The 26,482-nt window shown below is 39.8% G+C and overlaps 3 protein-coding genes across 8 annotated transcripts in view; 1 reads left to right on the top strand and 2 right to left on the bottom strand.

Annotated features, from left to right (window-relative positions):
- The window catches only part of Nf1 (neurofibromin 1), a 262,777-nt gene that overhangs the window by 174,510 nt on the left and 61,785 nt on the right, over nt 1-26,482 (top strand). The gene's annotated exons all lie outside the window — the stretch shown is intronic.
- Evi2b (ecotropic viral integration site 2B) lies at nt 5,802-14,937 on the bottom strand. Its single transcript, XM_075991436.1, has 2 exons — nt 14,642-14,937; nt 5,802-7,523 (listed from the first exon to the last, which is right to left on the bottom strand). The coding sequence occupies exon 2, from the start codon at nt 7,505-7,507 to the stop codon at nt 6,152-6,154; it is 1,356 nt and encodes a 451-aa protein (XP_075847551.1). The 5' UTR covers nt 7,508-7,523; nt 14,642-14,937; the 3' UTR covers nt 5,802-6,151.
- Nucleotides 20,964-24,854, bottom strand: Evi2a (ecotropic viral integration site 2A). Its single transcript, XM_075991435.1, has 2 exons — nt 24,718-24,854; nt 20,964-21,818 (listed from the first exon to the last, which is right to left on the bottom strand). Exon 2 carries the CDS (start codon nt 21,796-21,798, stop codon nt 21,115-21,117), a length of 684 nt encoding a protein of 227 aa, XP_075847550.1. The 5' UTR covers nt 21,799-21,818; nt 24,718-24,854; the 3' UTR covers nt 20,964-21,114.

Below are 26,482 nucleotides of genomic sequence, written 5' to 3'. Positions count from 1 at the left end.
TGATATTCGAGATAATCATCAGTGTGATACTGGGGCAAGGCCAGTTCAGGCACCCTCTGCTCTGCTGCCCAAGTATGTACTCACTCATTAGTGGACTCTAGCCATAAACAAAGGACATTATGCCTATAGTTCGCAAGCCTAGAGAAGCCAAGTAACAAGGTGAACCCAAAGAAAAACATATATAGATCCTCCTGGAAATTGGAAGCAAACAGGATGGCCAGGCAAAAGTTGGGAGCATGGGGGTGAGGGTGGGGATGGGGGAAGGGGAGAGGGGGAGAGAGAAGGGAGAAAGGAAAGACTGGAGAGAGCTTGGGGGAGTGGGAGGGTGGAGATGGAAGAAGGGCGGATATAGGAGCAGGGAAAAAGATACCTACATTAAGGGAGCCATTTTAGGGTTGGCAAGAGACTTGGCTCTAGAGGGGATCCCAGGTGTCCACGGGGATGTCCCCAGCTGGAATAAACCATTTTTAAAGCATAGAACTGCCAAACTGAATTATATAAACATTTAAGTAGTTTGCTTTGTTTACCAGCCACCTTCTTAATATCTCTCTTCTTCCCTCCCTCCATCCCTCCCTCCGCTCTCTCCCTCCTTCCCTCCCTCTTTCTCCCCCACCACCTCCATGTTTGGTTTTTAGTATTTTTCAGACAGGGTTTCTCTGTGTAACAATCCTGGCTGTCCTAGAACTCGTTTTATAGACCATGCTGACCTCAAACCCACTGAGATCCGCCTGCCTCTGCCTCCCAAGTGCTGGGATTAAAGGTGTGCTTTACTACTGCCTGTCTTTTGATTTTTTTTTAATGCTGAATTATATTTTGGTTTTGATTTTTGAAATTTTTCATGTAATTGAGTTTTTCTTTTCCTTTTGTTGCTTCTAGATTTTGAGTCCCAACTTGGAAGGTGTTTTCCCACGTTGAGTTTATAAAGGAATTTAGCAGCATTTTTTTGTATCGTATTGACTTCATGCTTTCTTTTTAGATCTTCTGTCCACTTTGTGTTTATTCTAATGTTGTGTAAAATGTGAATCCAATTTTCTTTTTTCAAGTATCTATTGAGTTGTCCTAGCGCTTACTCTTACTGAGTTGGTGTTTGAGTTTATTTCTGAACATTCTGTTGTATTCATTGGTCTGTTCATACATAGCATTTCAGTTATAAATTCTCAAGTATTTTGCTACTCTACTTTTTGAGCAGAATTAAGTCTGATTTCTGACTGAGTCATTTGCTTTCTCTGGTCCTGTTTTTCTCAGTAGCTAAGAAAACCGGGGTGGTAGGGTATTACTAAATGGTCTTCCAGGCTGATACTGAAGATCTGGTTTGTTTTGTTTTGTTTTGTTTTGTTTCGAGACAGGGTTTCTCTGTGGTTTTGAGCCTGTCCTGGAACTAGCTCTTGTAGATCAGGCTGGTCTCGAACTCACAGAGATCCGCCTGCCTCTGCCTCCCAAGTGCTGGGATTAAAGGCGTGCGCCACCACCGCCCGGCTTGATACTGAAGATCTGATGAGAGCACCACTTGTATATAATATGAAGTTCCGTTGACCTATTATTCCCATTGCCTTGTTATTTTTAAGTTCTTTATTGTATGCATATGTGTAGGAATATGGGCGCTGTGGCGGGGCTGCGTCCCCAACACCCCAAGCCGCCTGCCCGGCTAGCTTATGCCCCGAAATAATTACACGGACACTGTATTCATTTAAACACTGCTTGGCTCATTTCTACCTAGCATCTTCTAGGCTAACTCTCCCACCTGGACTAGCCCATTTCTTATCATCTGTGTAGCACCGGTCTTACCGGGAAGATTCTAGCCTAAGTCCATCCTGGGTCGGAGCTTCAGAGCGTGCGTCTTCCCTGGAGCAGGTAGCATGGTGTCTCTCTTGCGTCTGTCTGCTCCGGAGAGGAGAGCTATGGAGTCTGACCTCACTTCCTCTTCCTCCCGGCATTCTGTTCTGTTTACTCCTCCCACCTATCTCCTAACCAATGAGAGCCAAGCAGCTTCTTTTTATTTAACCAATGACCTTCCTCCATCACATATGTGTGTACCACATCTGCTTAAGGTATTTGGCACACATTGTCAGGCGTGGCAGCAAGCACTTTTACTCAATGAGCTATCTCGTTGTCCCATACCTTGTTCTTTTTTCTCTTTAGCATCTTAACTTGGTAATCATTTCTCTGAAGTTCATCTTTTTACTCCCCACCCCAACATTTTCTTCTCTCTTGCATTTGTTTTATTAGTTTCCATGTCTCCCTACTGAGTAAGCAGGGATTGTCACTGCTGGGCTGCTGGGCTTCTCCAGACTTTAGCAGGGAGGATTTGCATGCAGTAAATGTGAATTTTCCCCGTGGCCCTCCCCGCAGAGAATTTCTTTAAATAAAATAATAATTTCAGTTACCTCTAGTATCTGCTATAGAGAGAACAGGAGAAAAGCTAAGAATAGCTCCTAATTTGTATAAAATTTATTTATTTGGCTCCCTCTGTCAAGATATCTCATTCATTGCTCTCCTTCTCCATCCTCCCTCCCCCAACTTGACCATCCTCTTCTCTCATGTTTTCCTCCCTCCACCTCCATTCCCTTCCTCTACCCCCCCCCCATTAATTTACCCAGGAAATCTTAACTGTTTCCTCTTCCTAGGGCGATCCCTGTGTCCCTCTTAGGGTCCTCCTTGTTACCTGGCTAATCTAGGACTGCGGATTTTAGTCCGGTTATCCTTTGCTTTACATCTAATATCCACTTATGAGTGAGTACATACTGTTTGTCGTTCTGGGCCTGGGTTATCTCACTTGGGATGTTTTTTCTTCCTAATTCCATCTATCTGCCTGTAAATTTCATGATGTAACAACTGAGTGATACTCCATTGTGGAGATGTGCCACATTTTCTTTATCTGTTTGTTCAGTTGAGGGACATAAGGCCTTACATTTTCAGAGGAGTGGATGGTAGGGTGGGATGGGGAGGAGGTGGGAAGGAGGGAAGGGAGAGGAAACTGTGGTCATGTGTAAAATGAATAAAAAAAATTAAAAATAAAAAAAGTAAATAGGAAGACAGAAAAAAAAAGATTTTCTTTCTTTGCGGCTGGAGAGTTGAGTGAGTAGTGAAGAGCTCTTGTTCTCATAGAGCCCAGGTCAGTTTCCCACCCCCACGTGGTGGCTCATTGCATTTATAGCTCCAGTTCCAGGGATCCAGTGCTCTCTTCTGTCTCCACGGGCACCAGGGAGGCACGAGTGGTAAACAGACATGCATTCGAGCAAAGTACACACATAGAACTGGAGTCATGAACAGTTGTGGACTATCATGTTGGTGCTGGGAACTGAACCTGAGTCTCTAGAAGAGCTGCAAGCTCTCTGAACCGCTGAGCCATTTCTCCAGCTCCTCCATTAACTCTTGCTTTATCTAAGAGGTATTCCTAATATCTGTTTTCAAGAGGTCAATAAGGAAAGTGTTGAAAGGGACAAAACTTTGGAAAGAGCCTTTTGGAGGGGTTTTGGTGATTTGTGGCATTTTAGACACAAACTGCAAGACCTCACTACTCTAATCAAATACTTAAAGAACAAGAAATTCGCAAAATTCCTGTATGTTGTTGTGTAAATTAGCCTTAAAATGCTGTTTGAAGACATGAAAGAAATTTTGATGTAGATGACAGAAGAGACCCAGTGTTAAAGGATGAAAAGCCACAGTGCTTGAAATAAGTAACTTGACGGGTGTTTCTGCAGTACGGGCTGTCAGTAAGAGGTGGCTTTCAAGAAATAAGATAAGCATTGTGTGTAAACTAACATTTAGGTCAGTGAGACAGCCTCACATTTAATCTCAGCACTCGGGAGGCAAAGGCAGGGGGATCTCTGTGAGTTTTAGAAAACCCTAGTTCGTATAGAGAGTTCCAGGAAGGCCAGGGCTTCTTAGAGGAACCCTATCTCAGAAAGCAGAAACAATAATTATTATTATTATGATAATTATAATAAATAAAACTCCACTGCCCAAGAGGCTGCTTGTTTTTATACCAGATGGGTTTTTAGTATTTGAACACTAATGTTACAAATGAATACTATATTATATTTTGAAATGTCACAGAATCTGTGCTCTCTTCCCTTGGACTTAAGGTCAGAATGAGAAGGAAAAGGATGTGCTTGTCAGACTTCACTGGTGTCTGCACAAAAGTAGGCCACTACCCACTCACCTCTCTACTTTGACCGAGTTTGTGCCTGCACCTATCTAGTGTCTCATACTCATCAATTGTCAGGTAATGGTTGGTTTAAAGTTGAACTTCTACATTTAAAAAGGGTGGTTGGAGCTATAGAGATGGTTCAACAGTCTGGAGAGCCTACTGCTATATTAGAGGACCCAAGTTTAGTTCCCAGCAACCATGTTAGATAACAGCTCACAATCACCTGTGACAGCAGTTACAGTGTGTCTGAAACCCTCTTATGGCCTCCACAAACACCCTCACACAGGCAGGTAGCACACACACATACACAGAGATTTTTCTTTTAACATTTCACATTGGTACACATGCGCACATGTATGGGTTTTTCTTTTTCTTTTCTTTTTTTTTTTTACCATTTCTAGATTAAATTGTGATTTTAAAGTAAGTATAGCTGGGCAATGGTGATGCACACCTTTAATTCCAGCACTCAGGAGGCAGAGTTCAAGGCCAGCCTGGTCTACAGAATGAGTTCTAGGACAGCCTGTTACCATGTCTCAAAATACAAAAATGAAATAACATAAATTTATAAATAGGTATAAAATGTGTAGCAAGAAACATACCCACCACTTCTGTTTTTTCTCTCCTTTCCTCCATAGCACTTGATTTTGTCTAGTGATTAGTTCATGCTTCCCTAGCATGTTTTTAAAAAAGTCTACATTTTGGGTCCAGTGAGATGGCTCAGTGAATAAAAGGTGCTTAATGCATTCATCTAATTATTCTTTATCAATAAAAAATTGGGAGTCAGTTATCAGGGTACGAACCTGAAAAACAGAGAAGCAACAGAGCAACCACCAGGGACTTCCTACCTCCTCTGTTCCTTCTTCCAAAAAGGCCGAGATCCTCTCTCAGCCCCGCCTTACTACTTCCTAAGTCCCCAAAACCTCTATAGTTAATTTTGGTCAGTTAGTGGCTAGCTCCACCCTTTGATTCAAAGCAAACTTTATTGTCAGAATACAATCAAACTATCACACATCAGGACTGATGACCTGAGTTCTGAATTCTGTCCTTGGGGTGGAAGGAGAAAATCAGCTTCCACAAATTGTCCTCCAACCTCCAAAAGCCACTTGTCTCCTTGCACCTTTACCCCCCACTCCCCAGCATACAAAATAAGTAAAAACAGTGTCATTTGAGGAAGACTAGGAGTAGGAAAGAAGAGTAAAGAAGTTGCAGTGGTTAAGAGCACTTACTGCTCATGCAGAAGGTTCAGATTTAGTTCCCAGCACCCACATGGTAGTTGATAAACATCGGTAACACCTGATCAAGGGATCCTGCACCCAGCATTGTCTTCTGATCTTCTCAAGCACCAGGCATATGTATGGTGCATATGTATATGTGCAGGCAAAACACTCATACACATAAATTTTTAGTTATAAAAAAAGAAAAATATGTGCATTTTATGGTAGGCCCTTACTTTTTCAGGGTAAATGCTCCCCAGCACAGCCCTCTGATTTCATTTTATATGATTTTGTGTCTGTGTGTTTCAGGAAAAACAACTGGAAATGACTTGTTCTTAGACATATAATCTCTCATTCCCATAAATCAAAAATATTTAGTATTTGAAGTATTAAAACTTAAGACTATTTAAAATTTCTCATTTCTACTACACCCAAAATTTTGAGATGGAAAAATAAAATTTTATTTAGTCAACACAAGTTTATATACAGCCTTTCAAGGGGAAAATCTATTGGGTAGCAGTAAGTATATATAGATTACATGTTTCCAAAATGGTTATGTTATTGACATATGTGTTATTCACATATATAAAAGGCACTCTGCTTTAAAAATAAGTTCTATAGCTGGTAATATACCACTCTAATAATCTACCTGTGTACATTGGCTTCACTCAGGTGTCGGGTAGTTCCTAAACAGAAGCCAATGGGTGATTCTGTGTGTTGTACCATGAACAGGAACAGGATGGAATCATCTCAGGATGGAGCACAAGCTCAAAAGCATGCCGTCACTTTACAACAGCTCTGGAGGTGGTGGTGGCAGGGAGTCGGTGAGATCCTGATGGAACTCAGGAATAGAGAACTCGTGGTGCTGAATCTCGTGATTAGACTCTTGACTGTTTATACAATCCAGTGCTGACAGAGACAAGTTAGAGTCAGGGGGTGGTGGAAATGGCTGTTGATCTTGATCTTCACATGCTCTATTTAGACTATGTGGAGATGATTGGAGATTGGTAGAATCATTTGGTAGAGGAGGTACAATTACTACTGTAGGCTTGTCAGATAGGTGCCCGTCCAGATCAAGAAGAGGAGGTGGCAAGGACAGATCTACGTCATCTGAAGAAGATATAGCTGTGCCAATTGTTGACCGATCAGCACTGTCTTCTGATACACAATTTATTTGATCTTTTCCACTCTCAGTTTTGAGGTTATTGGTATCATTGATGTGTTCACTTGATTCAAAGAGCTTAACTTCTAAGTCATCTGCTAACAGTGTGCTTTTGCTTGGTTTCCAAGTCATAAGTGAAACAACTGATGCGCGTTTTGTGGATGCTTCGCTCTCTCTAATGTTATCCATGCACATGTCTGGTGTTTCTCCATCCGCGAATGGAGACCTGCCTGCCCAGTTTTGATCATTTAAAACTGGTTTTCTCAAGTATTTCCACAGTATAACCATGAGTATAGCTACTAACATAGAAACTATTATTGTACCAATTAATATAGCAGCTACTACATTGTATTTGTTTTTTTGTGCAGTTCCTTTGCCACGTGTTGGTTCTAAAGTGAACGGTGGTGTGTTCCTTGGTGAGTTGCTAGTCTTAGGTGAATAAATAGTTGGTGTTGGTTTTATGGATTGATTATGAACAGTCTGTGGTACGGATTTCCCAAAAGAGGTAGGAGCAGATGACCGTGGTTGTTGTGTAGAAGCATAAACAGGAGGTCTTGGTGATTGTCTAGTGGAAGTATGGGTAGAAGATGATGATTGATTGGCCAAAGTGAACCCAGGTAGTGATGTTTGTGGGAAGGAGCTGTTGATTGTTGATATTGCTTGTCTGGTGATGTTATAGGTAAGTGGTCTTGCAGAAGTGTGCAATACTGGTTCTGTAGAAGAGACGTAAGCAACTGGTGTTGGTTGTCCAGGAGTGATTTTGTCAGGCAGTATATGTCGTCCGGAAGAAACATTGACTTGTGTTGTTTGACTTAAAGTATTCCCTGCTGTGTTTTGAGAATTAGTTGCATCATATAACAATGATGGTGTAAGTGAAGTGGACTGTGGTTGCTGCTTTGTTGTAATTGCTTCTGTCTCTGAGAAAAATGTATTGTTCAGGTATTGACAAAGCAAAATTAAGACAAAATACTTGGAATCCATTTCAGAATGTTCCCTCCTTACCAATGATTTCACAGTGAAAAAGAGAGAAAAGGGGAGAGAAAAGAAAGATGGTTAGCTATCATCTTAATGTCTAATTACATTTGACTCTTCATTACCTGAAATAGAGTGGTTAGGCCTTTGGTTAACTCTAGTTTATACTTGACAGAATGTAATATTCCAGTTCATACTACAACGTTTGGAGTTCCCGGGAAGTAGTCTTAATTCTTTTATAAAATCCCCCACTTAAACTGGCAGCCCCTCTAGCTTCCTTAGATTCCACTCCTTCACTCTCTCCTTAAGTGTGTAAGCTCAACCGCTTGACCCATGTGCTCTCTACTCTGTTCACTCTGTTTCTAGAAATAAGTGGTCTGCCTCAGCGGAGAGCACCAGTGACCATGGTGCCTTAAACTGTTGTCTTTCCTTTCTTCTCCCTTACTCTGTTCTTCACGTTTGACCTTACTGGCTATCCCTTCACCAGCGGTTCAGCAGCTCTGTCGTGGTCTTCTTTCCTGCCACTGTAGTCATCCCTTTCTTTCCGCAGTCACCTCAGTACAGATGCTTGATAGTCAGTCTCCCACTCTCTTTCACTTTTCTTTATTCTGCTCCTCTAAGTTTCCACTCTCAGCCTTGTTCTATAACGACCAAACCTGCACATCCAGCCTACAACTCCTTTGTGAGTCCATTTATATAACTTCTTTAGTGGACATCTCATCTATCTCATGATCAGCAAATTCAGCATATTTTTAAAAAGTGACTTTCCAGCTGGGCGCATGTCTTTAATCCTTCCAGCAACAGCAGGCAATCTCTGTGAGTTCAAAGCCAGCATGGTGTGTGTGTGTGTGTGTGTGTGTGTGTGTGTGTGTGTGTGTGTGTGTGTGTGTGTGTGTTGGAACTCACAGGACTCCAGGATAGCCAGAGCTACATAGAGAGACCCTGTCTCAAAATCATAAAAGTAATTGTAGTGATTTGATGCTTCTTCATACTCAGTAGATGAACAGAGGAACTTATTTGGCCTGGGAAGACTTTGGGAAGATTTTCCAGAGATGTTGAAGCAGATCTAAATCTTAGACTACTATAGATAAGAACCAGTTAAACACACACACACACACACACACACACACACACACACACACACACACACACACTTCCCAGCCCAAAAGGCATGCACAGGAGAGGTAGGGCACAGTATAGGCTTGTCAGCTGTCTTTTTGTGGGATGTAGTAGATGCTGAACCTTGACAACTTAAGTTCCAAAGTTGTACTCTGCTTAACTCTGCATGTAAGGTCACTTAATTTAGCTGTTTTCAGTTGCCTCACACTCTAAAGTGAGCCCTGTGCTGACATTGTCAGAGCTGAGTATAATGGGCTTGTTCTGGACATCATCACACATACACCCTATTGTCAGCTGTCTCAAATAGCAGTGCTGTTAGATACTAGTTGGCGTATATAAGAAACTAGTTTTTCCATGACTCCAAAGGTATAATAAAGGATTTTGACAATTTGAGTAGTATTTATTTCCTTATCCGTCTACCACTAGTACGGTAGGTAGATAGTATAGTAGATAATGAGACATGACATCCTTCTTGGTCTCTCCTTTCCTACCCCTCTCCTCCCTTCCTCTCCTTTCCCCTCCCCTCCCTCCCCCCCCCCTTCTTCCTTCTTTCCTTCTTTTGTGTTTTAAGAAACCCCTTCTGTCTCAACTTCCTGAGTGCTAGGATCTCAAACTTGAGCTGGAAGGACCTGAACTTACAAGAGAAAATGGTTTTTTTTTTCTTTGTCTGTCTCTTCCTTTGTATTTTCTTTCTAGTGCTTGAAGCCTAAAATTTAAAACAGATCTCTTTGAATTCCCTTGCCTGGTGCTGATTAATTACTCTTAACATGTATGATCTGGTTGCTACTTCATGTAAGGAGTCACTGTTTCTGTCTAGAGAAAAACTTACAAACCAAGCTTTAACTTTCTTTCATGCTTCCTAGATGCTTCCATGCTTCCTAAAAGATTCCATATTAAATTATGTCATCTTTGTGTTGGGGTTTTTTGTTTTGTTTTTTGTTTTGTTTTGTTTTGCCTAGTCCTCTTCCCTGCTGACTACATGTCTGAACCTATCTCTTGTTTTGTTTTTCAAGACAGGGTGTCTCTATGTAGCCCTGGATGTCTCGGAACTTACTCTATAGACCAGACTGATCTGAACCTGTCTTCATCTTCTAGACCTCAATTTGAATTCCCCTTCTTAAACCAAGTTCTCTGTAACTTACCACAGCTACAAATAGCTGTTTCCTGAATTTCCTCTGATCTTACTGACTTGCTTCTTTCTTAGGATACCTCACTCTTGCTTCTCTTTGCCTAAATAGTTGTGGGGTTTTTAAAAATTATGTTCACATTTTCTATTATTATTATTCTCATCACCTCAAACAAGATTTTTTTTAAAAAAATATTCATGAAGGTAGAAAGAAACAAAGGAAGAAAATACATATATAAGTATGCCATAAATTTGTAATTTGTGTACTTTGCTGCAAGCAAAGTGGAATGAGTTAAGCAATTTGTCTGGAGTGTGACTGTTAGTAATAGCCTGAGAATTTGTGTCCAAGACAATGTGATTCTGAAGCCTACATTCTCTCTGGTCTCCTACTGCTCATGTTTTCTTATGTTGATCCCCTATACCTTTTATATTAGTTGTCCAGTAAATATTTAATCTGTGCTGAGCCTCTTGGTTCTTTGCCATTTCACATTTATTTATTTATGTTGGTTTTTTGAAACAGGGTTTCTCCGTATAGCCCTGGCTGTCCTGGAACTCATTCTGTAGACCAGGCTGGCTTCAAACTCACAGAGATCCACCTGTTTTTGCCACCAAGTGCTGGAATTAAGGTGTGCACCACCACCACCTGGCTCACTTCTACTTTCTACTAAGATTTCTACCATAATATAAGCATAGAAAATAAAATTTAAGTAAAAAATTCTGATTTTTATTCCTTTTTCAAGATTCTTACAAGGAAACATTTGAAATTTTTGGCATGGATATGAAGGTCTGACTCATCTCTAGATGGTCATCATTCATGCTGTTCCACACAGTAATTTTTTTAGGTTACCCAAAAAAGGTTTGGTTAGAAAATGATGTTCAGAGTTTCATTTTGTAAATGTTGTTAGAAAATGCTTTCCAAAGCAGCAGAAGATATAGGCCATGAATTGTCTCTAGCTAAAAATGTTTCCTCTTTTGTGACTTTGCTTAAAATAAAGAAACCATACGGTTCCTCTTTTTAGTGAGCTGAAAAAGGAAATAGAGGAAGAACTAGCCAAAACAGGAACATAATTATAAAACCCAGTTTGGTTTGTAAGATCAAATTTTGATAGGTTCATCACCTTTAATGTCAGTAGGAAGTCAGAAACTTCATTGTTTTGTTTCCACTTATCAGTCGTAGTAAAAGCAAAACTCAGTTTTCAAATACCCTACCACTTTCTCTGGCTCATCGCTTAGCTATGTGCCCTCCTGTGATATGCTGCAGCAGAATACTAGAATCTGTGAAAGTCTTATTAAAGCAGATCAGAATACTCTAGAAAAGAAGTATCAAGACAAAAAGAAGAAATGTGGGATTTAATAATTTTGGGGAGAGGAATCTGACTTACTTTCAGAGGTGTTGGAAGCCAGCATTATCTGTAATACACAGAGTTATTAAATGTACGTGCAAACTATGTAACGAGTTTGTGCCTAAAGTGTGCACTGTTTCTGCAGAGAAAGATGGTGGTCAGTTGAATTTGGGGCAGGGGATAAAAAAGGGATAAAAAATTTAGAATATACTAGAAATGGGAATGAAAATAATTTAAAAAAATAGAACACTAAAGAGAAGTTCTACAGAAGTTTTAGGATACGGCAGATATGTGGGAAAGGATAAATCGATTAGAAAAAGTATTGAAGAAGAAGAAAGTTGGAAATGGTAGTTGCTTATTAATTATCAAGAAGTTACTAAGTAGGTAAAATGAAGTTAGGGAGAGACTGACCTGGGTAAACGAGGAGTTAGTAACTGTTATTCCCCATCACTGGCCTGTGTGGACCACCCAGGTCATTACAGGATCCCTTGTCTGCTGCAAGGGTTCTTAAGATTTCTTCCACCCTCACTGTCCCTGATATTACCCAGAACTATGCCTGCTAACTACGAAAAATGTATGCATGGTCTGTATAGACTTTTCTTAGAAATTCTTTAATCAGCTCAAGAAAATCCAGATTTCTCTGTTATATTATAAATGTTATAGCAACATTTCTCTCTGTGTTTTAGACTGACACCTGAGGTTTAAATCTGTCATTTTGGTCCTTTTTCCCCCCAGAAATTTATTTTTATTTTTAAAAAGGAGAATGTTGTTTTAGTGAACCAGTATTTGAAGCACCGCTACAGTGAAGAAGAAGCTCCCTGGCGTTAGACATGTACTTGTCACGTGCTGCCAGGGCTCAGGGCTCCAGTGATTGCCTACTATACACAAGACCCTGAATTTGACCCCCAGTACCACAAAAATACCTAAGTAAAATTGTTCCTGTTAAATTGGCTATGATAAGAAATACATCTTTTTTATAAGGAATCTAACTTTGAAAAGTATTCCTAAAGGAAAAAGGCAAGTATAGATAGTTGCATCAAAAAGTTTGTCTTTGAACTATGCATCGTGGCTCAGGTTTTTATTTTCAGCACTGGAGGCAGAGGCTAGTGAATCTCTGAAATGGAGGCTAGACTGGCATACTTTGGGAGATCCAGACCAGCCAAAGCTACACAGTGAGGCCCTGTCTCAAACAAACACACAAAATATCATGTCTTTCAGTTACTTTGATGTAAGAAAACTAAGTTATAGCTGGGTGTGAAAGTGCATACCTTTTATTCTGGGAGGCTGAGGCAGGCAAATCACTAAATCTGAGGCCAACTAGTTCTGCTTGGGGGTTTCAGGCTAGACAAGAGTGAAACCTGTCCCCCAAAAAACAAAAACAAAACCAACCAACCAAAAACAGCAATAAAGCCAGATAGTAGTGGCGCACGCCTTTAATCCCAGCATTTGGGAGGCAGAGGCAAGTGAGTCTCTGTGAGTTCGAGGCGTGTGGTCTACAGATCGAGTTCCAGGACATGCTCCAAAGCTACAGAGAAACCCTGTCTTGAACCGCCCCCCCAAATGCAAGAAAAATAAATTATAGTAAACGTAAGAGATAAATAGTATTAGTGTTATCTCTAACCAGTGAAATTTGAAGCCATAAAAAGAAGAAACCAGAAAAGGAAATTGATTTTGAATTCCAAGTAGTGTTTTAGGGCCATCTTTAATTAATCAGTAATATTAGCACATTATTACTGAACACCAAGAAAATTCCTGGCTAAAAGGATCCTTTTGCATGACCTAGGTGATTATCTTTTCATCTTCCAGATTAAACAGAGAACAGTTGGTTAACTTAGCAAACTGTCACAGCTCTAAGCAGTGGCACCAATGTGGAACCATGTACCTTTGTCTTCTGTGACATGCTGGAGCCTTTTGTAGAGTTCGGAATGAGAAAGGCTTTGTGCCAGAAAGAGACTCTTGGAAGGTCTTTGGGACAGTGTAGGTAACTTTTGGAGCTAGCTTACATGAAGAGTAGGAAAAGAAATACCAGAAAACCCACATCAGTCGCAGGGGTCTGTGTTTAGGAGTTTTGAATGGTTAGCATATAAACTGTCATAATTACAGTTTACTGAGTATTTTGTGGTACTTTTTAAAAAAGATTGAGCCTTCAAAGGCATCAGATTTATATTTAGCAAGATGACAATTGCTCACATGGTACTTCTAAGTAGAATTATGTAGGAACTTGCTGAAAACATAGAAACTGTTAAACTTGAGACTAGCCCTGTTTCAGACAAATCTGAGCTTAAAAGCATGCCTTTAATCCCAGCACTCGGGAGGCAGAGACAGGCGGATCTCTGGGAGTTCGAGGCCAGCCTGGTCTACAAGAGCTAGTTCCAGGACAGGAACCAAAAACTATGGAGAAACCCTGTCTTGAAAAAAATAAAAAAAAAAGCATCTTTATTTTTTAGTTTATTTAGCATGCATTACTTTTTTATTTTTTTATTTTTTATTTTTTGGTTTTTCAAGACAGGGTTTCTCTGTGTAGCCCTAGCTGTCTTGGAACTAGCTCTTATAGACCAGGCTGGCTTTGAACTCACAGATTCACCTGCCTTTGCATCCCAAGTGCTGGGATTAAAGGTGTTTTCCACCACCGCTGGCACAAAATGTTTTTTCTGTGGCTGTTTTTGTCTTTATATTCTTCACTAGATCAGTTTAGAGTATATGGGATAAGCACATGGAGGATGTGAATATTTGCATGCCTGTTTTCTCATATTAGTTTTGCTTTATGGAGCTTTTTAAATGACATAATGGTTGTAGGCCATAATTATTACTTACATATAAAATTCCTTTTATATAAAAAACACATAGTAAGTATTCATCTAATTTATTTCCCATAGTGTATAAACTAAAAGGGATAAGCAAATAAGAATAGTTTAGGCTAGGCATGGTGGTTCATGCTTTTATTCCTAGTACTTGTGATATAAAGACTAAAGAATCTCTTGAGATAGAGGCCAGACTGGCCTACATATTGAAACCCTGACTTCTTTAAAAAAAAAAAAAAGAAAGAAAAGAAAAAGTAAATTGATACAATAATTTAAATCTATACGAGAAGAAAGCTATTATAGACAGTAAATTAGCCTCTTTTTTTCTCCTTTGTGGTACTGCAGCTCAGACCCAGGGCATTACACATGTTGGGAAGCTCTGCCACTGACCTGTCGTCCCAGCCCCTAGAATTCTTCAGCAGCATTTTCAAGGCTGTTAATTCAGTCATGGAATTTATTTTATTTTTAACTTTAAGTTTTTTTAAATTATTAAAGTAATGTTAACAGATATTTTGACTGGGTAAACTTCAAGGGGCTGGTAATAGTAAAACCTTGATAAAAATCTTTCAGATAATATCAACCCCAACATAAATTTTTAAAATTCTGTATAGCAGAGCCACAAAAGAACCTTCTGTAGTCATCTTTAAACTGTCAAGAGCTGAATTCAACTGTAAAACATTAATGATACTTGATTCTTAAAATAAATTTCCGATAAGCAAAAATGAAATGAAGTGGCCTGTGTAGGTCTTCTTACCTGCTAGCTTCTCTCGCACGATGCAGACTCTTCGTCCCACAGGACACGTTGGTGACTCAGAGTAGAAATGGTCCTCTAGCACACTGAAATGGTTTCTGTGCAGCAGAGGAAGTTTATCAGTAGCAGTTCCAGGAAGTGCAATAAGCCACAGAATGACTAAGAAATGGACTCCTTCAACAGAGCCACTTTTGAAACGCAGTCTATATAACGCAAGTGCTTTTAACTGATGTTTATAAATAAGCATCCATTGCTCTCCGGTCATGTGATTCTAGAATCCAAATACTCAGAATGGAGTCCTGTCGAGAAATTAGTTTTCTAAGAAGAGGTTTATAGCTGAGTTTCCCCAAAGGCTAATTTCTTAATTGGAAAAAGTAAGTGGTATTTACTTATATGGAGGAAGCTTTGTGTGTAACCCACAGCACTAAAATACTAAAATAATATCAAAATCAAATTGTTAAAAATTGCTTAATTATACTTTAGTTGGTTTGTGCTCTGCCTGTACCTTACTTGAGTGATGCTGACGAGGAAATACTATTAAGATACACTGGTCAAGTCGGGCGATGGTGGGGCAATGCCTTTAATCCCAGCACTTGGGAGGCAGAGGCAGGTGGATCTCTGTGAGTTCGAGACCAGCCTGGTCTACAAGAGCTAGTTCCAGGATAGGCTCCAAAACCACAGAGAAACCCTGTCTCAAAAAACCAAAAAAAAAAAAAAAAAGATACACTGGTCAACATAAGAAGCATCATCTTATCCAGTGCTTGCAAGTAAACACCACTCACTAGGCAGCAGCTCTGCCAAGTGCCCTAGCTTTAGCCCCAATACTACTTTTTTTTTTCTTCCGGTTTTTCAAGACAGGGTTTCTCTGGAACTTTACAGCTTGTCTGGGAACTGTCTTTTGTAGACCAGGCTGGCCTTGAACTCACAGAGATTTGCCTGCTTCTGCCTCCCAAGTGCTGGGTTTAAAGGACTGTGCCACCACTGCCTAGCTCCAATACTACTTTTAAAAAAAATCTATTTTAATTTTTATGTACAGGTATGCCACATGTGTGTGGGTACCCTTAGAGACCAGAAGAGGGTGCTGGAGAAGAAGATGGTGGATCCTCTTAAACTGAGCTGCTCTTGGTTGTGAGCTGTACCTGGACACAGCGAACTCAGATCCTCTAGAAAAACAGCAAGCTCTTTTTAACTATTTATTAAGCTATCTTTCCAGTCTCCCAAAAACTTTTTTAAATAAGAAATTTTAGATAAGACTAAGCAAAGTAATTGAAGAGTGTGTCTCTCTAAATGAAAGTTTCCCTAAGCAAGTCTTTTCCTAGCCTCTTCCTGATCTAAAAAGTAGAAATTGTAATCCTAATTTATTATGGGATTTAAATCCTCATGCATGGTAGAGACAGTAAATATCAATACATGGGACACTTTCAGACTAGTCACTGTCAAGGAACATGGGTTATTAGGATTTAATTCTTAACTTTAAGTGACTTATAACTTGGCACAGAAAGAATAATAGAACGCAGCTAGGCGTTGTGACGCAAGCCTTTAATCCCAGCATTCGGGAGACAGAGGCAGGTGGATCTCTGTGAGTTCGGGGCCAGCCTAGTCTACAAGAGCTAGTTCCAGGACAGGCTCCAAAGCTACAGAGAAACCCTGTCTCAAAGAGAGAGAGAGAGAGAGAGAGAGAGAGAGAGAGAGAGAGAGAGAGAGAGAGAGAGAGAGAGAGAGAGAGAGAGAGAGAGAGAGAGGAGAATAATAGAATGCAATAAAAATGTTATAAAGCAGTCTTTTTTGAGATTTATTTATTTTATTATGTATACAGTGTTCTGTCTGCATGTACACTGCATACCAGAAGAGGTCACCAGATCTCATTACGGACAGACGGTTATGAGCCACTGTATGATTGCTGGGAATTGAACTCAGGTCCTCTGGAAGAACAGCCAGTACTCTTAACCGTTGAGCCATCTCTCCAGCCCCTATAAAGCAATCTTTTTCATTGGAGGGAGAAAGTTTGTCTAATCATGTGCCCCAGACTGATCTTGAATTTTCACTGTTCTTGTAAGAGTGCTGGGATGACAGGTGCCACCATCACGCCTTCTGTTGCAAAGGTTTTAAATTAGATTTTGTTGGTTAGTTGGTTGGTTGGTTGGTTTTTGAGACAGAGTTTCTCTGTGTAACTCTGGCTGTCCCCTGGAACTTGCTCCGTAGACCAGGTTGGCCTGGAATTCACAGAGATCCACCTGCCTCTGCCTCCCGAGTGCTGGGATTAAAGGCGTGTGCCACCACCACCTGGCTATTGGTTGGTTTTCAAGACAGGATTTCTCTTTGTAACCCTGGATGTCTTAGAACTTGCTCTGTAGACCAGGTTGGCCTGGAACTTACAGAGATCTGCCTGTTTCTGTCTCCCATGTGCTAGGGCTAAAGGCATGTGTTCCTACTTCTGATTTAATTTAGTATTTTTAATTTACTTTTAAATCTTTAGATTAAGATGTTAATCATTTTATCTAAGAGTGGAAAATAAAAATTGTTTCGTTTGAAATCAACTTAGGAAATTATGAATCTGTAGCCATCTTTAACCCTTCTTTTTATAAACTCCCACAGAAGGCATCATGCTTAGGGTGTATGCTAACAAACCAAATATGGAGTCGTGAATTTTAAATACTCCTCTAGTGCATAAAAGTCTTCTGTTTTATTTAAAATGGTTGATCAATATGTTTAATATGAAGGTAGTTTCTTTGTCAATTCCTTGTCTTTAGGGAAAGGTTGTTTTGTTTTAATTTCCTCTGACAAGTATTTGTTTATAACAGTTATCTCAAAGAGGATCACTGAGTTATTCTTTCATCCAACCTCAGATACTTAATTTGCATAAAATGGGAACATTGCCCATAGTCATTTTTAATCTGTTTTACTTTTTTTTTCCAGAGTGAAGTTGGATATTTATTTAGTTATGAAGGGGGAAAGGGAGAAGGGAGAAGGGGGGGGGAGGGAGAGAGAAACAGACAGACAGAAGGGGGAGGAGAGGAGCCATGACAGCAGCTACCTCTTTGGCAGAGAGATGGAAAAGGAAGGCCAGTTTTACTCTTGAAAAGACAACCAGAATCTGGCTTGATGATAGATGATACATGCCTGCAATCTCAGCACTAAGGTGGTAGAGCAGGAGGCTCAAGTGTCTTGGAGATCATTATATGTAGTGAATTTGAGGCCAGCCTGAGTTACAGAACATCCTGTCATAAACAAAAGACTCACTCCACCCACTTACCCCCTAAAAGCAAAAGAACTAGAACAAAGAAACAAGAGGTAATAGGAGGAAAAAAGACAGTAGTGTACCCTGATCTTTCTGTCTCTCGTGCTTTACTTTTTCATTTTGTTGACATTTTGCTTTACCTGGTGTAATGTTGTTATGATTTACTGTTTAGGGGATTAGTGTTTGTTTGTTTGTTTGTTTTAAAGCTGGTAGTAAATTGCTAAAAAAGTTGTTATTAGCAGTTAAGAGCACTGGCTGCTCTTTCAGAGGATCAAGTTCAATTTCAACACCCACATGGTAGCTCATAACCATCTGTAACTCCAATCCCAGAGATGATCTGATGCCCTCTTTTTGCCTCTGTGGGCACCAGGCACACATGTAGTACATAGACACACATGTAGGCAAAACATCCATACGCATTAAGAAAGAAAATAAATTTGATTGCATGTGCCCCTCAACACATAGTTATTTAAAGATGTTTTAAGTCACAGAGCTTGACAGAAGTGAATGTGATTGTCAAGGATCATACCATCTAAGTAGTTAGGAACAAATTCCCAGTAATTATCTTGTAACTGTAGTCAGAAGTAGGGGATAGAAATTAAGTATTGGTATTAACTTTTTTAAAAAAATCAGACCTGTTACACAGAGAAACCCTGTTTCAAAAAAAATTATTCTGATATGTAGCCAGGATGAATCATTAATCAAGAAAGGATTGTTAAGGGGCTGGAGGGATAGCTCAGCAGTTAATGGCACTGGCTGCTCTTATAGAGGACCCAGGTTTGATTCCCCAAACCATTTTACAACTCACAACTGTTTGTAACTTCAGTTCCAGGGGGTCCAACAGCTTTTTCTGGCCTCCAAGGGTCACACTGCATGCATGTGGTGCACAAACATATATGCAAGCAAGACACTCACGTAAAATAAAAAAATAAGTCTTTAAAGGAGCATACTTCACTTGCATAGATCCTGGGTCCAGTTCCCAGGACTTACCTCAGGTGCTTCATAATCACCTGTAACTCCAGCTCCAGAAGGGCTGTGTGAGGGCTGCACTCACACGTATATACACACAGTTAAAAATAAAGGGATGAGAATATGGTTTTGGTAAAATCTTTTCTTTGGTGCTAGCTAGCATATTGCACAGAATAAAGCTAGTTAAGGAATGGGATTTAAGTGAAGCTTAGCTATTAGTTGATACTTCCCTTTTCAGTTTTACTAGACACTTGGAAAGTTTCTCAAGTCAGCTTTTGTGATGTGCTTTATTGAAATAAAGGGCTTGACTTGAAATGTCAGTTATTATTTTACTTAAAGGCAGTTTTTTTCAAAGCTTAAGCAATTACCTTTTTACCAGATCTGATCAAATGCATGTACACATGCACACACCTCACTTCCCTTTACTCATGCTGCTTTTGAAATTAAAAGTGAAATTGATCATTTTAAGTTACTTAGCATCCTTGCAGTCTAAATATTAACCAACTTTAAGGCATTTGTTATGTTTTGTTGTTGTTAATGCTTGAGATGGCCTCACTATGCATGCTAGTCTAGCCTCAAATTCAGAATTCCTTTAATTGACCTTCCCAAATGTTGGGATTATAGGTGCATGCTACCACACTTGGCCAGTGCTTGTTGTTAATCTTCTAATAAATAGTATGTATGCAAAAGATAAATGTTATGATTTTTTAAAATTATTTTATGTATATCGGTTTTTTATGTATATGCATTTATATCTGTATACAGTGTATACGCCCGTTGTCTAAGGAAGCCAGGATCCCCTGGAACTGGAGTTACAGCCATCTGTGAGCCTTGTGTGAGTCCTAGGAATAGAACCTAGGTCCTTTTGAAAACCAGCCAGTGCTCTCACTTTTGAACCATCTCTTCAGCCTCTTCAAATATTACTCTTTTTTTTTCAAAAAAATGTATTTCATTTTTACTTATATGTATTTGCATGTATAAGAAATATTTTCAATCCTTTTTTATTTTTTCTTTAAGTTTTATTTTTATGTATATTGGTATTTTACCTGCATATATATCTATGTGAAGGCACCATATCCCCTGGAACTGGAGTTACAGACAGTTGTAAGCTGCCATGTGGGTGCTGGGAATTGAACCCAGGTCCTCAAGAAAAACAGCCAATGCTCTTAATCACTGAGCCATGCTCCCAGCCCTCAAATATTACTCTTAAACACTAAAACATTTTTATGTTTAGCCTTCGGTTGTAAGTGTGAATCTCATCTGTTTTAGTTGTGTTGTTTTTTTTTTTTTAAGATTTATTTATTATGTCTACAACATTCTGCCTCCATGTATGCCCGCACGCCAGAAGAGGGCGACAGATCTCATTACAGATGGTTGTGAGCCACCATGTGGTTGCTGGGAATTGAATTCAGGACCTCTGGAAGAGCATCTCTCCAGCCCTGTTTTCTTTTTTATAATGTATTCTAGGATGGTATAAATGCAAGATACATGGCCAACTTTGTTCTAATTTTTTTCATTTATTGGAAAACATGAAGTTTTAGTTTATTATGTATAGTAGAAAAGCACTTTGGTCTTCTGCCATATGTAAAGGTAAAGAGAAGTAACCTAATGTTAGCTGTGCTAGGATACAAACTGGTATGGGTTCTACCTCATCTAGTGAGAATGTACCATTGCATTACACAATTGAATTCTACATTGCCACCTAGAGAATGGAGACACATGGTCTCCAGGTTTCACATGGTCTCCCTTCTCTCTCTTCCCTTCTCCATGTTTTCCTAGGGCTACCTGGGAGCACTCCATGAAACATGGGCATCTTTTAATTAGGTCTGATTGGAATTATTTGCGTCAGCGGAGAGGTTTGGCGTTTTAAGAATATACTTAGCAATTAGGAATTTGACTTCTAGGGATTATGGCATCTGCTTGGCTCTAAGGACTTAATAGACCCCTTCCAAGTTCAAGTACATTCAGACAAAGGTCACCTGTTGCTGGACAGGAGTATTTAGTTACCTCTTTCTATTAGTTTCTTCTGCTGCTGTTGTTTTATTTACTTTTTTAAACAATATGCAGTGTGAAACAGAAATGAAGTTTTAGGTAACTTCAGCAGACATATATTTTCCTTTCTGTTTTTTTTGATGCTAAACTACACGTCAGATTTTTTTCATCAGACATCTGAACAAACAATTGGTTTTAAATACCACCACCAGCCAACTTTCTTTTCAACCCAGCCTTCCCCATTGCTGCTTTGCATTTCCCTTTCCTAACGCGTGGTCTAGTTGAGTTTTTCAGTTCCTTCTTCATGCTTCCTTTCCCTGGTAGCTGGGAGTACACCAGTAGATTGCATCAGAAGCTTGGAGCCTGTGAGCTCTTTTGCTCTTTTCCAAGTGTCCGATTCTGCAGTCCAGAGCCCACTGCTTGCCAGAAAGTCACCATTGCTCCGAGGCTGGCGCTTGCCTACTTGTTTTGACCTTCTGAGAGATGATACTTTGTTTGCCAGAACAACAGTTGATAGAAATAGAAGAGTACAGATAAGAAAAAGTACAGCAATTACAATTAAGCAAATTAGCATGGCCATGTTGCTGTTGTTTTTCTCACAGACTTCCTTTTTAAAAGTTTCCCTATGACTTTTGCTTGTGCTTTCAATGATCTCTGCTGTTGGAGAACTGTTTCTGAAGTCGTGGGGCCCGGAGGACTTTGATGTAGATGTCTGGGCTAAAGACACAGCGGGAGATGATGCAAGTATGCCTGTGGAGCTCACTCTGTGATCCACTGTAGGGCTGACAGGGTCTGTGCTCCTCTCACTTTGATGTCTGCTCGTGCTGTTTTTATTACCAGAGCCCCAAGCAGTGACATTGTCAGCCAACAGATGTGTATAGTTTGCTTTTGTTCCTGGAGGCAAGGTACACACTGTTGTCATCAGGAAAAGGAGACGCAGGTACTGTCCTGTATGCTCCATGCCCACTGGTATACTGTTATCTGTTAAGACAGCAATATCAATCAGTAGTTTGTGGAAGAATAGCACAGAATAATTGTAGTTATGGGACTGCATTTGAGACAGCGCAAGGAAATTAGAAATCCATGCCTACTATTTGCTATTGGACCCTTTCCAACTGAAGTTTTTTTATTTTTAACTGAATTTCTATCCCTGCTCTTAGATTATATATAAACATTTTAATTTTGTTGTACATTTTGATGCTGTAATTTAGCATTTACAAATATCTCTTAGGCATTTTTAACTGTGTATCATAGCTTTACATATCTTCCTATTAAGGACACATCATAGACCTCAGCTTGGAGTGAGCTGCTTCTGCTTCTGTGCTTGTGATTCCTCATTTAAGGCTCTTTTTTACTGAAGCATCCACCCTCTGAGTTGCACGTCCTCATCTTGAAGTAAAGGAGAACTTAGCCTTGAAAGTTTTGTTTCAAGTATAAAAAGAAATTACAAGTGGCTTTTTGTGGGAGAGGAGGGTGGATATTTGGTAGAGATTGAAAGCAAGATTGTACATCAAGTAGGAATTTAAAGTGCTGTTTGGTCTTTCCAGTTGTGACATTAAAACAGCCTTAGAATCTAGTCCTAGCTTTTGTGACTGCAGCTTTGTGTGCTTATTCCACCTCTATTGCTTTAGTTGACAGTGACTTTCCAAATAGCAGAGGCAGGATTGTTCTCTCAATCTAGAAATCAGGAAGAACAAAACATTTTTTCAGGCTGGGCGGTGGTGGCACACACCTTTAATCCCAGCACTTGGGAGGCAGAGACAGGCAGATCTCTATGAGTTCGAGGCCAGCCTGTTCTACAAGAGCTAGCTAGTTCCAGAACAGACTCCAAAACTACAGTGAAACCCCATCTCGAAACCCCCCCCCAAAAAAAGATTTCTTCTGTACTTAAAAGTTCTACAAATGGCAGCCACCTTTGTTTTTATTTTATTTTATTTTTATTTTTTTGATTTTTTTCGAGACAGGGTTTCTCTGTCGCTTTGGAGTCTCCCCTGGAACTAGCTCTTGTAGACCAGGCTGGCCTCAAACTCACAGAGATCCACCAGCCTCTGCCTCCTGAGTGCTGGGATTAAAGGCGTGCGCCACTACTGCCCAGCTGTTGTCATTTTATAACTTGCATTCTTCCCCCACCTCATTTTAACACAAATCTACAAAAAAAATTATAAAGAAAAATTTTTAAAAATTGGTTATCAGACTTTTGGGTTCTTAGAATACAGTGGCTGTGACTGTAAGCAGCTCTTAACGTTAGAAGGTTGAGATTCAACAGTGAAAATGCATCCGTGTAGTAGTTCATGTCCAGCACTCACCTCAACCCTCCACCCCCCAAAAATTGAAATTTAGTTTTGGACTCAGGTTTCTAGAAACCAGTACATAAAAAGACAAAGTCTGTTCTTAGTTCCTGTTATTGGCCATCTGCTTAGAGATCTTGCTAGGGTTGTCATTGTCTGCCTTAGGTAGAGCTAACCTAGCAAGAGACATTTGGCACCTTTAGTGAACTGAATTGTTTCTCTGCTTTAAGAGATTAGCCTGCCTCTGCCTCCTGGGTCCTTGGATCACGTGTGCATATGTGACCAGGCCTGAAGGCATTCATGTGTGCGTGTGTGCATGTGTGACCAGGTTTGGCTGAGTTGCTTCTTGTGCTATGGGAGTTCTCCAGAGCAACTTTTGAGATAGTATTTTATTCAGAGCATAAATGAGGAGACTTAGATCAAACACTAGATTGTTCTAAGAATGAATGGGTTGTCTTGTTAAGCACCCTGTGTGTTTTATAGATGTTGTTTTCAAACTGGAATATATGAGGGAGTCTTTTTTTCAGGTCTAGGGTAGGGTGTGAGATTCTGTCTCTAAACCACTCCAAGTGCCACTCTGGCAGTTATACTGGAGCAGGGTGGTTTTCTATGGGACACTATATGCCACTACACAGTATCTGAATGCTAGTGAACAGAAATTGAGACTAACAGGTGTGTTAAGTTGCACAGACAAAAATAACATATTGTAAATGATGCTAACTGTAAACTAACTCTGAGTGGAGAGGGACTAAAAACCAGCAAAATTTTTACCTAATGTTCTGGGATCCAGATCATTATCAGGATTATGACTATTGGTAGACACTTCAAGATACAGTGCTCTGACTTTTGTGTAATAGCATTCAGCTTCAGTCTTCAAGTTGAATGATAGGATTCTCTTGATACTTTGAGTTGTTCACAAAAAGAAGCACTTTTAATTGGGTTATTAAGAAATGCCCATCATTTTCTGCCAGAGTAGATTCATGCATTCAATGTTAAAATGACTTACAGTATGTTATTCAAATCATATTAGTTAATTCACAGTGCAGTATACATCACTGTATCTACATGCTAGCAGTGTACCACGGGACACATAATAGGCCTGCTGTTGATTGTCTTCAGCCAGATGTGCTGCCATGCCCCAGTAAACAAGCTGCTGACAAAATGAGACTTTCTCTTATGCTCACAGATGCCTGAGAACTGAGGACTATTCCTACATCTCTTTTATGCCCTAGAGACCAGGTTGGGTTAGCAAGATTTTGGCTTTCTGGTTTTGTTTTTGTCTCATCATTTTTAGTCACATTTATAATGCCTAAAGTCTAGTAATGAGAAATATATTTCCCTATTTAAAAGACAAATGAAACTTTTCAACTCATTTGAGTCCTCATTCTAGTTTAAAACTTCATTTTAATAATTATAAATTCTCCTAGCTCTAATTGCTTATGCTATTTACATAATTTTCCATAATAGGATAGAAAAACAACAATTCTGCTTTGTTAGATCTATGCATCTTAAAAAAAAAAACACTTCCTCAACACTAATCTGAACAGAGTTATGAGAGAAAAGGAATGAGAAAAGCCACGTGTATGACCTACCTTACAAATGCTCTGCCACGCTCTTTATTTAATCAACCACTTCTTTTCTTCTTTTCTTACTTAAAGTAGAACAGTTTGAAGACTACAAAACTGAAATCTGCAGTTTTTTAGAAGGATGCGTACAGCTAGTTTTCCACTTTTCGAACCAAACCACAGATGACACATTTCCTTTCCGCTGCGACTCAACACACGTCACGTGGAAGGCAGAAGCTCCAACTGCTCTAGCTGGCTCTGGGGTGACAAGAAGCTTTGTAGAGCAAATCTCCACCCCCAGAATGGGGAGGGCTTTCCACTTTGTTTCTTTTGACCTCTTTTGGCTGATTGCTTTTGCCTGCTATTTGCTTTTGAAATTAGTATTATTCGGTGGAAATTATGTGAAGACATCAAGGCATTGGAATCATTTTTAGACTTTTATTTTGTGCCACAGACAGATATTAAAACATAAATGTGGAGTCCTTGTAGGTATTTGTCAGATAGGAGAACCAGTCACACACATAACTGGCATTTCAAACTGGAAACTGCAACAGTGATTTGAACTCGAGGATGCTTGCAGGGTGTGGTATGTGCACAGGTCCTGGCATCACCTTCGATTAGACATGTCTAGAATAGATTTACACTGTCTTCTGTGGTAACAGCTTTGTGGCTCTGTAGATGTTAGCAGAGACCTGGATTATACCAGATCCTCTCCATTCATATCACACTTTAGATCCTTTCATAGTCTTGGATTTACTTCTAATTTTACTTCCACTATAGTGATATACCTAGACTACTAAACATCTGTACTAGCCCTAGGTATTCCATGTATCTTAGATAGAACTCTATAATCATATCCCTCTTTTTTTAATGAGCACCACACTAATGAACTGAACTAATTGTCCATGTCCTCATTTTTTAAAAAACAAACAAAAAACTTTGAATTTACATAATTTAAAATTTTAATTATATTTATGAGTGTTGCTAGGGACTAATCTCAGTATCTTTTGCCTGCCAAACAGGCATTTTTTAAAATATTTATTTATTATGTATACAATATTCTGTCTGTGTGTATGTCTGTAGGCCAGAAGAGGGCACCAGACCTCATTCCAGATGGTTGTGAGCCACCATGTGGTTGCCAGGAATTGAACTCAGGACCTTTGTAAGAGCAGGCAATGATCTTAACCACTGAGCCATCTCTCAGGCCCCCAGACAGACATTTATAGCAAAGTTCTATCCCTAACCCTCTTGGTTTATTTTACATCTTTTATTTATTGTTACTATGTATATATGTACTTGACATTGAGTCTGGACAGGGGAGAGACTGAATGTGTGTGCCATGGCATGACTGTGGAGATCAGGGGACAAGTACATGGAATCACCTCCCTCCTTTTACCTTTATTTGGTTCTGAGGTCACCAGGTTTGCATGGTAAGCATCTTTACCTACTGGGCCAGCCCTCTGACCTCCTCTCCTTTTTATTTTGAGTTAGAGTTTCATTAAGTTGCCTGTAGCATGACTATTGAAAACCCAGAGTCAGATATAGGGGTTAAAGCTGAAGATCAGAGAAGCAGAGCAGTCAGCCTCTAGCGAGACCTTTACCTCTACCAATGCTCAGACTGAAAGGGCCATCCTCAGACTGCCTAGATTGTATTGTGTGTCTCCACCAAACCTCAGTCTCCATACTCTAGTGAGTTCCTGTCTCTTCCCTTCATATTCCTCTCTCTGCCCAGCCATATCTACCACTCCTTGGCCTCTAGTGGCTTAGCTTTGCATTCTGATCCTCAGGCAAT

The sequence above is a fragment of the Microtus pennsylvanicus genome, chromosome 11 (assembly GCF_037038515.1).
Source record: "Microtus pennsylvanicus isolate mMicPen1 chromosome 11, mMicPen1.hap1, whole genome shotgun sequence".
NCBI lineage: Eukaryota > Metazoa > Chordata > Mammalia > Rodentia > Cricetidae > Microtus > Microtus pennsylvanicus.
This window is presented reverse-complemented; position numbering and strand designations above follow the sequence as displayed.